Source organism: Equus quagga, chromosome 2 (assembly GCF_021613505.1).
Source record: "Equus quagga isolate Etosha38 chromosome 2, UCLA_HA_Equagga_1.0, whole genome shotgun sequence".
In the NCBI taxonomy this organism is placed as follows: domain Eukaryota; kingdom Metazoa; phylum Chordata; class Mammalia; order Perissodactyla; family Equidae; genus Equus; species Equus quagga.
Window position 1 is genome coordinate 106,082,863 of NC_060268.1, and position 14,614 is coordinate 106,097,476.

The 14,614-nt window shown below is 40.4% G+C and overlaps 1 protein-coding gene across 1 annotated transcript; it reads left to right on the top strand.

Annotated features, from left to right (window-relative positions):
- The first annotated feature begins 153 nt into the window (after positions 1-153).
- Positions 154-12,539, top strand: SPRTN (SprT-like N-terminal domain). The gene is made up of 5 exons (XM_046653541.1): positions 154-698; positions 1,744-1,843; positions 5,951-6,079; positions 8,834-9,101; positions 10,149-12,539. The coding sequence occupies exons 1-5, from the start codon at positions 478-480 to the stop codon at positions 10,895-10,897; spliced, it is 1,467 nt and encodes a 488-aa protein (XP_046509497.1). The 5' UTR covers positions 154-477; the 3' UTR covers positions 10,898-12,539.
- The last annotated feature ends 2,075 nt before the right edge of the window (positions 12,540-14,614 follow it).

The following is a 14,614-nucleotide window of genomic DNA, read 5'->3' on the forward strand; positions in this document are numbered from 1 at the left end:
GACACTGCGCCTGCGCGAGGGGCCGAGCGCAGATAATACGCCTGCGTAGGAACGCCAGCGGCCTAGAGCGCGTGCGTCGGAGGAGCTATTGCGGAAGCGAGTGGAGGGCGGCGCAGAGAGGCGTAGGTACTGCGCATGGGCCGAGCGTAGCGTTGGTGTTTCAAAGTAAAGCCGATAACCGGCTTTCTGAAGCCTCCCTCCCGCCCAAGCCATGGGAATCCAAGTTTTGAGTCCCCTAGGGGGTGTCATGCTGATGACTTATTTTTAAGTCCCAGAATCTCGGCTTCGGCCTTTGGGGCAAGCTCAGTTCTCGTTCTCGCGCCAGTTTTCCCTGAGTTCTCGCGACATCGGCCTGCTGACTCGAGAACCGGTATCTCCTGGGAGCCCCGCCCGGCGCTCGGACCTCTGGGCCTGGAGTTGCGGCCTCCCCCGATAGCGACCCCAACGCCGGCGGACGTCGCCGGGATCGTGGCAGCGATGGATGAGGACCTGGTTTTGGCGCTACGGCTTCACGAGGAGTGGAACTTGCAGGTCTCGGGGCGCGATCAGGCCCAGGAGCCCCTGTCGCTGGTGGACGCGTCCTGGGAGTTGGTGGACCCCACCCCGGATTTGCAGGCCCTGTTTGTGCAGTTCAACGACCGGTTCTTCTGGGGCCAGCTGGAGGCCGTCGAGGTGAAGTGGAGCATGCGAATGACCATGTGAGTCCCGAGCCCCCTGGGAAAAGAGGCGGCGGGCAGCTCTTCCGCAGCCCCCGGCCCTGGGCTTCTCTTCTTTCTCCGCCCCGACGGCCCAGGGAGCGTTAAACGAGGGCGTGTGGTTCTGAACCAGGCGGCTCCACTCGCTGTATTGCTCCCTGCCCTGCTCCTCTCCAGCCCAGACGACTTTAAGAAAGCCGTGTGGCCCACCTCGCTACGGTTTGACTTAGAAGGGACACAGAGAGGGAAGAGGATGTTTTCTTGAATCTCACCTCCCTTGAAAACAAATGAGCACAGTTATGACTTGATTTGCGTAGTAAATCAAGGACCCAGCAGGGGGAAACGGCCGGAGGCTGCCCCTAAGAAAGAATGGTGAGGACGCAGTGAAACCTCCAAAGGATGTGTGCCGTCCTCTTCTGTGTTCCATAGGATAGCACCGCTTAGGAGTGAGCTCGTGTGTTAGAAGGGGCCAGGGGTTAAAGTTTCCATATTTCTGGACCCAAGGGATCTTCAGGGATGCCTCTAAAAGCATTCCTTGCCTACACGCTAAATTGGAGAAATCTCGATTTGAAATAATCCGTTCCTGTACCTGAACGGAGCTAGCAAGTTGCAGATGCCGTTGTATGCTACGGTGCTTGTTTTTTGAATTCATACAAGACAACCTAAAATAAGACAGATTAAGAAAGGTTATAAAGTGCGCATCTCCTTCAGATCGGCTTCTAGTAATTTTGTAGATGTGCTAATGGCTGTTACCACCACAAACTGATTATAGTTTGTAGGGAGGAGATTGGGGGCAGCAGAATAGGACTATCTTTGAGCTGTCGCAGCCTGGTTAGGGTAAGGGAAGCCACTACTGTTCCCATATATCCCTAACTGGGGTCAAATGCAAATATCTCCTAGCAAAGGGGGTATACTTTTAAGAAAGCCATCTGCCATGGAGATCTCTTAGTGCCAACTGCCCGAGAAGGTATCTGGGTTTGCTCTTTCCTCTCTGCTTCCCTTTTGTGTATATTTGGTAAATAACGCGCTTGTGATGGTTGTTTTCCAGGTGTGCTGGGATATGCAGCTATGAAGGGAGGGGTGGAATGTGTTCCATCCGTCTCAGTGAGCCCCTGTTAAAGTTGAGACCAAGGAAGGATCTTGTAGAGGTATTCTTTGCATAAACTTGATTCTTAATTCAGTCATTTAGAAATGCTTATTATTGATTTAGACTCCTGTGAATTGAGCTGTACTTGTAAAAAAAAAAAAAAAAGAAAGAAATCTGTTTTCCCTCCTTGCAAACTCTGTGGGGCAAATAATAATGATTATCTTATATTTTTATGGTGCTTCAAAGTTAAAGGCTTTCAGGTATATCATCTGATTTGGTTTTTACAGCAACCCTGTTTATGTTCAATGTGTTATCCTCATCTTTATAAAAGGACATGAAGATTCAGAGAGGTTAAGTAACTGGTTTAAGTTATATATTTAGAAGCAGAGAAAAATTTAGGATTCATATCTTCCTATTAAGAAACATGAATTTTGATTCTCCTCTATTCAGCCACCGTGGTGCTGCCCTCTCAGGACACCTAGCTGAGTTGGCAGAAGAATTCAGCATGAGGGCACACTTCCTATCTAGAGCTGGTCGTCACTCCTGCTAGCAAAATGGAGCATAATCTGGGAACTCCCAGATTATGTTTAGCTGAATCTAATAGATGCCTGAAGTTCCCCCAAGATGCACCCAGGGTGACTTGTCTTGTCCCGGCTATATCACTTGAAATGTATGCACAAAAGAGGCTAGGGTGGTAGAGGCTGGATGGGGAATATGTTAAAACATGCTTGGAAATATGAGGGATGCTGTTTTTAAGGATAATAAAAGGTAATGAGTTTCACAACAGTGTGAATATACTTAGCACTGCTGAACTATACACTTAAAAATGGTTAAGATGTAAATTCTATGTTGTGTGTTTTTTACCACAATTTTTAAAAAAGTAAACAGCTACTAAATGTAAAGTAGTACAACAGAAATACTTGATTAATAAAAAAGAAAGGACTAAAAGAACAAAGCCTAGATAAAGAGGAAGGTAGGCATACACACAAAATCAGTAATTATATTAAATGTAAATGGACTACACAGTCCAGTTAAAGACATGGAATGGCATCTAAATGAAAAGAGACATACCTAAAGTAGACAAACACGGGTTAAATGTAAAAGGATAGAAAAAAGAATATCATCTGAACGCTTAACAATAGAAAGTGTTGTGGCCGTATTAGTATCAAACTAAAGATTTTAAAGGAAGAAGTTTTACTTGGAAAAAAGGGGGACATTTTATAGTGATAAAATAATCTATTAAGTAAAAAAACATAACAATCCTAAAAATAATTACATAGCTTTAAACAGAGGAAGCATAAATTAGCAGAAGCAAAAAGAGAAATAATCTACAGTCATAGTTGCAGATGTTACAAGTCTTAGTAACTCAATGAATAAGCAGGAAAAAATAGACATAAAAATATTGAACAACATGATCAACCAAATCAACTATACTAGGAGCCCTAATTGGAATAATAGTTGCTTAATGAATATTTATTGCATAAATGATTAAATAAACATGAACAAATTTTGTTTTAAAAGGTAATGGGTAAGAAGAGAATGGGAAGTGTGTGGTAATGGTATTAAGTAAGCGTTTGCTGTTGGTGGAAAGTTACAGTATCAGATCAGGGGTGAGAAGGGCACGGGAGGAGCAGTGGAGTGCTGGTCTGTATCTAAAGCAGCCACTTGAGTTACAATGAATGGGGCTCAGAAAAGGAAAGAACTCCAGCTGGTTGAGGAGGTCAAGAAGAGCTTCCCGCATGCAGGTTTTACTTCTACTGATATCGCCACTCCTACCACTCACTCTTTATTAAGCACCTATTGTGTGCCAGACTTTGGACTATGTTAACTGTTTTTAACTACTGTTAACTAGTGTTAATGTAGTTAATCTAGTGTGTGCCTTTACCACGGCCCTGCAATATTAGGCTATCCCCATTTTAGGGATGAGGAACAAGTTGTCACTTGTCCAAGGTCTCAGGCACAATCAATAATAAATAGCAGATCCTTGGTTTCGAGTCGAGTTTCTCTGGCTCTAAAGCTCTTGTCTTGTCCCCTATGCCACTTGGCCCGTCACAACTGCCTTGTGACTATTCCTGCCGCTAATTAAAACGTGGAGGTGAGCCTTAGAGGACAGGCTGGATTCTGATGGGTAGAGTTACTGGAGGAGACTATTCTTGGCAGAAGGAATGGGAATGCTGTGAACAAAAGTAAGCCCATTAAACTGACAGCATATTTAGAATCAGAAATAGTTGCTTTTGGCCAGATAGAGAACAGTGGTGGGACAGAAAGGTGTTTTGGGGCCGCATTGTCTAGAGCCTTGAATCAGGCCTAAATGTGGAAAATGGTATGGAAAAATAGAAATGGTTAGTATGGCGCCATGTACCATTTTCAAGATGTGTTTAAATTGAACCAAAAATCAGAAACCCAAATGTGTTGCTCTTTTAGAAGAAGAGTTATTTATCATTATTTTAGAATGTTGAGAAATGTTTGAAATGTAGAATGGTCTTTGAATTTGAGTCTCAGTAGAGTGACATTTACTTGAAAAGATAAAGTTCATTTTCAGAGATACAGTTCATGATTTTAAAAGGGATGTTTTCATAATGACCAAGTTAAATTCTCTGATTATCCCATTTTTCTGTATAGCATAATTTTATAAGACCAAAATTCATTAATGCCAATCTAGTTCTCCTAATGGAAATTTTTTAAAAAAATATGGAGGATTATGAAAAAGGTATGCTTTTGAAGACCTTTATGATTTTCACTTTTTTTAAAAAAAATGTATTCTTTAGAACACATTATGAAACAGCAGCGTTAAATGCTTTTGTTAATTTTGCGCGTAAACTTCTGCATCCTTGGTGTGGAATGAGCAGTAGATTTCATTGTTTATTTGTTTTAAAACTTTACATAATTAAAAATCCCAAAACTATAGAAAACTGTACACAGAAATCTTGTTCTACCCCATTCCTCTCTATCCTGAACTCCGTACCCACTATAGGATACTGTTGCTACTAGTTTCTTTTTTCTTTCATTGTTCTGTTTCACAAATGTTTATGTCCACTCTTACTCCCCCTCCCCCCCACATAACACTTCTTATGCAAATAACTGTGTGCACTCTTCTGTCCTTTGCCTTTCTCATTAAAACAATACACTCTGTAGCTTTCTCCAAATCATTTCATAGAGATCTTTTTCATTCTTTAGTGCCTTCAGCCAGGGCCCTATTGCTAAACATTGATTTCCAGTCTTTTGCCATTGTAAACAATGCCACAATGAAAATGCCTTGCACATTTGACCTTTCGTGTTAGTCTAGGGATTGCTGGGTCGAAGGATAAATGTGTTTGTAATGTTGTTAGATGTTACCAAATTCTCCTCCCTAGGGGTGGTACCATTTTGCACTCCTACCAGTCATATATGGGAATGTTTGTTTTCCCTTAGCTTTGCTAATGGTGTCAAACTTGAGAACTTTTGCCGATCTTGATAACCAAGAAGTTATATACTAGTGTAGTATTAATTTGCGTTTTAAAATTGGGTTGTTGGTCATTTTCCCGTTGATTTTATATTTATATTTTAGGAGTTTATATTTTATGTTTTAGGAGTTAATAGCCTGTGAGATGAGTTGCACATATATTTTTCTTTTTTCTCCCCAAATCCCCCCAGTACATAGTTGTGTATTTTAGTTGTGGGTCCTTCTAGTTGTGGCATGTGGGATGCCACCTCAATATGGCCTTGATGAGCGGTGCCATGTCTGCGCCCAGGATCCGAACCGGTGAAACCCTGGGCCGCTGAAGTGGAGTGCACTAACTTAACCACTTGGACACGGGGTCGGCCCCATATATTTTTCTCAGTTTGACTTTTCACCATACTCATGGTGTTTTTTACCCATACAGAATTTTAAAGTTTTTATGTAGTTGAATTCATTGATCTTTTCTTCTGAATTTTGATTAATAGTTAAAAAGGCTTTCCTGGAACAGGGAGTTCTTAACCTCGGACCTGCAGAGCTTCCGATACTATATCCGATACTATATGAATGTGCGCTTTATAAATTTTCTATAAAGATGGTTCATGACTTTTATCAGTTTCTGAAAGGAGCCTGTGATCCAAAGAAGGTTAAGACCCTCAGTGTAGAGTAAGAAAATGCATTTGTATTTTTCAAAAGTGTCATACAAATTAATTTGACTGTTTTCTGTTTCAGACCCTCTTACATGAAATGATACATGCCTATTTATTTGTCACTAATAATGATAAAGACAGGGAAGGGCATGGCCCAGAGTTTTGTAAACATATGCATCGAATCAATCGCCTGACTGGAGCCAATATAACGGTATGTAAAGCCACACACATTTATAATATTTACTAGTTAATTATTCAGTATTTCCTGGGATTTGATTAAAAATAGAAAACTGGGTAGAAATAAATACCACCTTTGAGGATTTTCCACAGCAAGCGAGAGGCCTGGAGAAGCTGACTGGCTTGTGTCGGACCACGTAGTGGAATGGCAGCTGAGCCAGCGACATCCCTGAGGCCTCTGACCATATCTAGGGCAACATTTTATGCATAGTCACTTCAGGCCTGCAATTCCTGGACTATTGCAGTCATCTCTTGACGGTGTTTCCTTGTTACAGTTGCCTCCTTCAGTCCATCCTGTGTCCTGCTACCGTGTTGTATGTCGTTCCCTTCACCGGAGGTCTTCCTTGATTCATATTTCTGCCTAATATTGTAGGAGGTGGCAGAGCCTGGGGTCAAAGGGCATGAGGAGGCAGACTGCTTGGGTTCAGATGCCAGCTCCACTGATTACACCTGTGGGACCTACGTAACTCTTCTATGCCTCAGTTTACTCACATGCAAAATGAGGATAATAGCAATACCTGTCTGTTGATTCCCTGTGAGGGTTAAAGGGGAAAAAACATGCAAAACGTTGTAGCACAGTTTGAGCAGTCATTACATAGTCGTTGTTTTTATTATTGATTCCTTTTTTCTTACCTCCCACAACCCCCCTGCTTGTGTCCTGTGTTTCTAACTGAACTTTCACCTCTGCCTTTCCTCATATATTCTGGCCCTAAAATGTAGCACTTCCTCTGCTTTCTGTCAAAATACCCATCTTTCCTGTGGAATATAACTTGCCCCTCCTTGGAATCTCCTTAGCAGATATTTAACCTTTTACGATATTTTACTCGACTTCCCTACCTCTGAACACAGGGTGGCTCTTTAGTTATCTTTATATACGTCTGTATAAGATGTATAATGGAGTTGCCCCTGCAAGGGCTTGACAAATATTGAATTGAATTGAACCAAATAGAATGTTAATTCCTCCAGAGATTAAATTGTTTGGTATGCTTGGGTGTTTCCTTCTTTAAAAAGCAGTAAAGGCCAGTGTGATGGAAAATGAAAATGCTTACCCTCTGTGTTAGCTTCCAGGTATCAGTTTTAATTTTCTAGAGAGCTCAGTTAAAACTTAGAGTTACTTCAACATCAGGAAAGTGGCTTGCATCAAAAACAATCACATAAAGTCCGAATTAGCAAAAGTATTATAGAGTTACTAGTATAAAAGGCTTTTAGTTTCTTCATTAGAATTTACACTTTAAGCAGAGTCCTGGTTTACTTCCTGTTGTTCAGTTGGAAGAGGATATATTCTTTTATCTTGGCTGTCTATGTGTTTTTATTTAGGACAAGTTTTACGGAGTGGACGCCCTGTGCTTTTACGTTACATCCTGTTATAATGAACTCCACAGGGCACCCAGTTTCACATTGCAGAACAATTTTCTTTTAGTGACTACATTGTTAAAAAGTCGCCTCCCCAGGCTGTAGGAGTTGTAAGTGTTGGAAGCAACACAGCTCCAATCCCCTATCTTTTTTGCAACTTAAGTATTAAGCAAGGAGTTCTTAACATGAGAGTGAAGGTGGGGTCATACATATCATACATATTGCTTTGCCCCTAACCTTTGTCCTCCAGTCTCTTCTGCACCTAATAATGATGTGTGTTGTTTGCATGCTTCCCAAGTAATAGAACGTTTTTCCTTGTGATAAAGAGATAGTGAGTGTAAAACTATTTATCAGTAGAGTTACAGAAAGTTTAGCATTCTTTCCCACAAGGGGAATTTATTAGAAAATTAAATGTCTTTGGTTAAAAAAAAATCTCATATAAAGATGCTCTTTATCTTATACAAATAGTAACATTCCACTGAGAAGACAGAAGAAAAAGGTAGTGATGGTCATTTAGGAGTATCAGTCTTTAAATGGTGCCCTGCTGTCCTCAGTGCCATCACGGTGGGAGGGCTAATCTTCTTCCCACTCAGAACTCTTCTTCATCTGTCTTCTGCTCAGTTTCTAAGTAAGATTTCATCTAGAGGATGAAAAAAGAGGATCCTGTTTAAGGATTGAAAAGCACTTTGCAGAGAATTTTATTTGATTCAGAGAATGAAGCTTTTTATTTCCTCAGTTAGCAAATACTGAGCACCTTCACTGTACCAAGCCTCTATCAGCCACTAGGGAGACAAAGATGAAAAGATTCCAATCCTGGAGAGCATTTCACCCATAAGCAGACAGAACGAGACCCCATAAGGATTATCACAAAGACACGAGCAGAAAGAGCCGTGAGAGTGCGGAGAGTGGGTTTAGCAGAGGCTGCGTCAGGCAAGATGCTGTGTTGTTAGGATCTGGCAGTCATAGGACATTGTCCTTCAGAACGCTTTGGTGGTGTTACTGAGAGGGAAAATTTTCAAATTAGCAGTGGGAACAATTCTTATTTATTATGACATTATCTCAAATCCTGTCTTTATCTTAATTTTTGATTTTTTAAAATTTGGTTTCTAAAACTTTTAGCAGTTATAGAGGCTTTTGTGGGTTTTTTTGGTCTTCTGATCTCATATTTTTCTATCTTTACATAGTTTATCAAGTATTAAATGAACTGCTGATGTTTCCCATTAAAATGAACTTCTGAACAGAAACTAAATGTAGTTTCTGTCTTTCCCAAAATATAACTCTAGAAAACTGGAAAGTTAAAAAAAAAAGCTACTTAGATATTTTCTTAGAATTGTTAACTTGCCTATTTAATGCCAAAAGCTGCCTCTCCCCCCAGGTGTACCATACTTTCCACGATGAGGTGGATGAATACCGGCGACACTGGTGGCGCTGCAATGGGCCGTGTCAGTACAAACAGCCCTACTATGGCTATGTCAAACGTGCGACCAACAGGGCGCCCTCTGCTCATGACTATTGGTGGGCCGAGCACCAGAAAACCTGCGGAGGCACTTACATAAAGATCAAGGAACCAGAGAACTACTCAAAAAAAGGCAAAGGAAAGACAACACAAGGAAAGCAGCCAGTGTCAGCAGCAGAGAATAGAGGTAACTTTATGTACATTCTTCCAGCTTTTCCATGCCTACAGCTACAATGTAAAGACAGCACTGTCCTTCAGAGAATATTATTATTATCAATATTATTATTATTAAGATAAGCTTAAGGATGGTTTCTAGTGTAGAAGTTCTTCAAGTGTGGACTAAGTTTTCAAATGTAGACTTCAGAAAAATCCCATTGTCTACGAAATGATGGTAGAAAAATGTACTTTGCTGCATATAGATGTGAGTAAAAATAGAAATAGTTTCCACTGATAATATTTGAGGGTAACGTCCCTTTCCCTGTCTTGACTCACTCAGCCACTAGGAAACAGAAGGCAAAAAGATTGTCAAAATAAAAACAATAATTCAAATAACGATGCCCGGAATGTAAGCCCTAGCTACACCCCTTCCCATCAGTTGGAGTCTACCCAAGTGCCGTCTCCCATGGCTCTGTGCGTTTCATTGGGAGAAGGATGGGAACGGATCCGGCTCGGCTGTGCTGGTGCTTCATCTTCTAGATTTAGTCCTTTCCTCTGAAACTCAGTCACCGCCTTCGGAAGAGTAACAGGGTTACTAAAGCGAATGCTTCTTCCCTTGGGAAATTATTGATTTGATGTGCTAGGACCAGGAACGTAAGCTCCATTGCCCAAATGTGAAATGTAAGTCAGATGAGGAGCTACGAAGAATTTATGTGGAGAGATGGTGTCCTCATTTTTGTGAGTAGAAGGAAAGAAAATGCCGTAGCAGAATTTTCACTTTTGGGACTAAAGTTAAAGCATACTAAGCAATTTTCAGGGTAAAAGTTACTTTGCTATTGGCCTTTGCTTGACAGAACTCCTTATCTAAATATGAGAGGATGTTTTTGTCCTTTATGTTCTTCCAATATCAGAGTTCTCTGACTGCTGAAGATTGTCCTCATCCCATTAATAGGTAATTATTACTTGGACCCAAGTTAGAACAAAATAGTATTTCTTCATTTTGAAAAAACTATCCATCAGTTTAATATTTGTCACTGTATTAATTTTGAGTCAAGGAAAAATCTTACTTCTTTTGCAGATAAACCCAGCAGAGGTGAGACACAGCTGGTAATTCCTTTTAGCGGGAAAGGATATGTGCTAGGAGAAACAAGCAATTCACTTTCATCTGGGAAATTTATCACTTCACATGCTATTAATAAAACCCAAGATCTTTTAAGTCAAGACCGTTCGGCAAATGCTGTGAGACCTAATTCTAAAATTGAGGTGAAATTTAAACAGAATGGTTCAAGTAAAAAAACTTCTCTAGTCTCCCCTGTTCTTAATACCAGTCACCAAAGTGTTTTAAGCAACTACTTTCCTAGAGTAGCAGTTGCCAACCAAAAGGCTTTCAGAAGTGGGAATGGATCTCCAACGGAAAGTGTCGCAGTTGGCGACATCACTAAAAATTCAGTCTCTTCTACTTCTCAAAGAATGGTTACATCTTCTAAGATATCCCTAAGAAATTCTTTGAAAGCAATGGAGTCAACATCTGTGACTCCATCCCAGGATGCAAGTGGGCCTGAAGATAAATTCCCAAGCAAACGACCCAGGCTAGAAGACAAGACTGTTTTTGACAAGTTTTTAATCAAGAAAGAGCAAATACGAAGTGGTGGTAATGAGCCAAAGTGTAGTTCACATCCTACAGCTGCAGCTCAGAATTCCAGCAGGTCAGCCAGCCACAGCAAAACCGTTAATTGTCCTGTTTGTCAGCATGAAGTTTTGGAGTCTCAAATTAATGAACACTTGGACTGGTGCCTTGAATGTGATAGCATCAAAGTCAAAAGCTGAAAAAAATCTGTGAAAAATGAATGAGTTTCCCATACCACTGTATTACCTCACCAACATAGTGTCAGCCACTCAGGAAGTTCTGGTTAATACTGAGATTTGTAGCTTATAATCTAGTTCATACAGCTAATACAAAATGTTCTATTTTATAAACATTTATATGAAGTTGTCATTAAAAATATTTCCTCTCTAAAGGTGCTCTATTCACTCTTGCCTTGCATATATGCTGTAGTCCAGTTTGCTCTGCATGTATAATTTTTAGATTATTTTGTTCTTTCTTGCTCTTAAAGGTATTTAAATCTGTTACTCTTCTTATTTGTATAGTTTCTTCAGAATATTCAGTGAGGAATCCTGTCAGGTATTTGGTTAAATTGAATATTTCTTTATTAATATTAAAACTCATTTCCAGAATTGATGTTAATATTCATAGTGTCAGACATATTGACCAAAAACACAATCTAGAGTACAAAGTATATCCGTTCTTTTAGGGTACTCAAGGTTTTTGATTTTTGGGGTTTTTTCCCAAAATCTTAACAGAAAGTACATTTTCTATATTTTAAAGAATTTTACTTCTCCGTTTCACTAAAAGGTTGCGGCAGGGTTTAGGTTAAAGTAGATAAAGTAAATTTCTTTTGGAATATTACTAGTAACAAATAGCCACTGTAATTCTGTAGGCCAAAGATTAGCTTTGTCAAACTGTAGCAAAATGAGTGGTTAAAACTCAGTGCTACATAACTGGTATATATAAGATAACAAAGTTGCCTAACTTAGGTAACAGCGGAACATTATCTGGAAACAGTATTAGGAACCTTAAGCCAAAGTTGAAACCATTAGAACAAAAGGAATACCGTTTGTGCATTTAAAAAACTATATTTTGTTGTAAAAACATTCTTTTCCCTGTTATAGCAAAGGGACAAAGATACTTTTATCAGTTTACTTTTTGTCTCATGGCTATACCTCCAGCATGTTGGCATATCCCCAAAACCTTAGTTCACAAGTTTTTTTCTTAACTTTGTTGCAACATGACTTGTACATACTTAGGGGGGCAGAGATCTTAAGTGTGCAGCTGGGTGAAATGTTGCAGTGTTCTCTTGTGGGACTACTACCCAGATCAAGTTGGAGAACATTGCAGCTACCACAAAAGGCCTCCTCATGGGCGCCTCTTCCCAGTCAGTACCTACAACCCCCAAAGGTAACCGCTGTTTGCGTCTGTCACCACAGCTTGGTTTAGCTTGTTTTTGAACTTCATAAAGTAGTATCTTTGTTGCCATGTGTAACACAGGTTCATTCTTTTTCACTGCTCTGTAGTGTGAATATGTCAGAGTGTATTCATCCGTTCTCATATTAACAGACATTTGAATTATTTCCAATTTGGGGCTGGCCATTATGCTAGAACATGCTTCCTCATTTCTGTTGGGCATATGCCCGGGAGTGGAATTGCTGGGTCACAGGGTATATTTATGTTTAGCTTTAGTAAATACTGCCAGTTTACACTCCTACCAGCACTGTGAGATTTCAGTTGTTCAGCGTCTTAACACTATTATCAGCCTTTCTCATGTTAGCCTGTCTGGTTGAGTGTTCACAAGTTTTGATATTTCTTAAGCATGAAGTTGAAAGATGGTATTTAATAAATATTTATTTATAAACAACTAAAATATGTGTATGATGTTGAATATATGCCATTATACTTGCATAGAGGATCATTTCTCTAATTTGATTTAACAAACTATGAGCAGTTAAACATTCTTGGAGCCCAAACTGTACAAGGTTCTGGGGGAATGCAGTCAATCAGACAGTACCTGTCCTTGGGGAGCTTTTCGGCCGAGTTGGAGAGTGGGACAAAAGCGGAGTAATTTCGGTAGAGTAAGTGCGGTGATGGGTGTCGGCTAGGTGCTGTGGGAACCTAAGGCCATCAGCACAGCCCAGGGCTTCAGGGGACGTGCCCTGGAGGAGGCAACATCCAAGCTGAGTCACGTTAGCCTGGTAAAGAAGGATGGAAAGGACCTCGCAAAGGTCACAGGAAAAGGCAAGAGGAACACCAGAAAAGGCATGGGAATAGACTTTGTGCGTTCTACTGGGAGAACTAACCTGCTCCAAATGAATAGGATAAAAAAATGTGAGGGGTAGAATGGCAGGAGAGACTGCAGACAGGACAGATCTGTCTAAATCGAATTCGAAGGGCAGAGACCCCATGGATCCAGTTCTCTACTTCATATCTAGTGTGTCTGGTCCCTGATCATACCCATCTCTTGATTCAGGTGAGGGTGGTGCAATGGGGATTGGAAGGTGTAAGCTAGTCAGGAACCTCTGAGAAGTGTTTTGATGGATTCCCTGTGGGTGACAGGTGGGAGGAAGAAGGGCAGTGGCAGGGATGGAGAGGATGGTCTGAGAAATATTTAGGTGGTAAGATAAAGAGTTGGTCAGTTTTAATATGTTAACTAGCATGAAAATGAAGGTTAATTTTAAATTTGGAATTAAATAAGCCTTCACTTCAATCTGTATTAAAGACTTTTGAGAAAACTTGCACCCTAAGATTTCTGTTACTCCTAAATCTGAGTCATTTATACCAAAGAAATAGTTTTCTGTCGGTTTAGGTTTTACCCGTTTAAACCAAATTTCCTTCCGTGACAACAGAGCTGGCGATTCTGGTCAACCTCTAAATGCTGTTGCCCTTCATTGTGGGGAGCTGGGGTGAGGGAGCTTTATTTCTATAAAAACCTGGTGCTTTTTAAAGTCAAGGTTCTACACTATCTAACAAAACTAAATTTAGAAAGTTCTGTTTTGGGCTTTTGCAGACTATAAATGCATATCCCAACTGAAAATTCTGGGGTGGGTGGGACAATTCGATAAACACCTTCTCATACTGTCCCATTGTCCTAAAGCTAAGATTGTATTTTTTTCAAAGCCCATAGGATTTTAGAGTAAATTAGAATGTCAAAGTGAAACAGCTGCTGTGCTGTATCCTCCTGCAAACTTAATGCCCAGCCAGGAGCCTGTGCTGGGGCACATGCAGCATCTCCTCTCACTGGGCTGCTCAGAGAACAAGGCTGAGCTCTTTTCTTTCTGTAGTTCGTTAACCCTTATTGAGGGGCAATGGTTTCCTGTTATTCTTTGGATTTTTTTCTCCTTGAGGCTATTGTTGCCTTTTTAGCAATTTGTTGTAGTTGTTGACTGGCAGCATTTCCACCAAATGAAGTGAAACTAATATGACTATTATTACAGATCAGACTGCCTAAGGAGTTGAAATTTATAGAAAAGCATGCCATGTGGAGATTAGCTCTGGCTTTCTTTTACTTTTTCTAACATTCCACTGGAATGTCAGAAGTTATTTGATTACACACTTCATCATGTTATCTTTTGAAATGAAAAGTAAAAGAGTTGATCTTAGGTGATTCTGGAAGCACATCATTTTTAAAGTTTACAGTGTTGTATATTGTACTACAGAAACAAGCTGCTCTTTGCTTTCTTCAGCACTGGTGCTAAAACTACCAAAAGATTTACCCTTTTGCTTACTGAACACCAGGTGGCGCTCTTGATAAATTAAACTTCTCTGAAAAATAGAGGGCAAAGCAGAGCCAGTGAACAAGAGAAACTTGCCAACAGCCGGAACAATTGCCAGTTTTGATTCATAGGAAAGGATAGGTTATGATCTTAAGTTCTGTGAGGGGGGACACAGCAGGCCAAGCGTGCATGCTTGTTTAAATAAACAAGGACACCTTA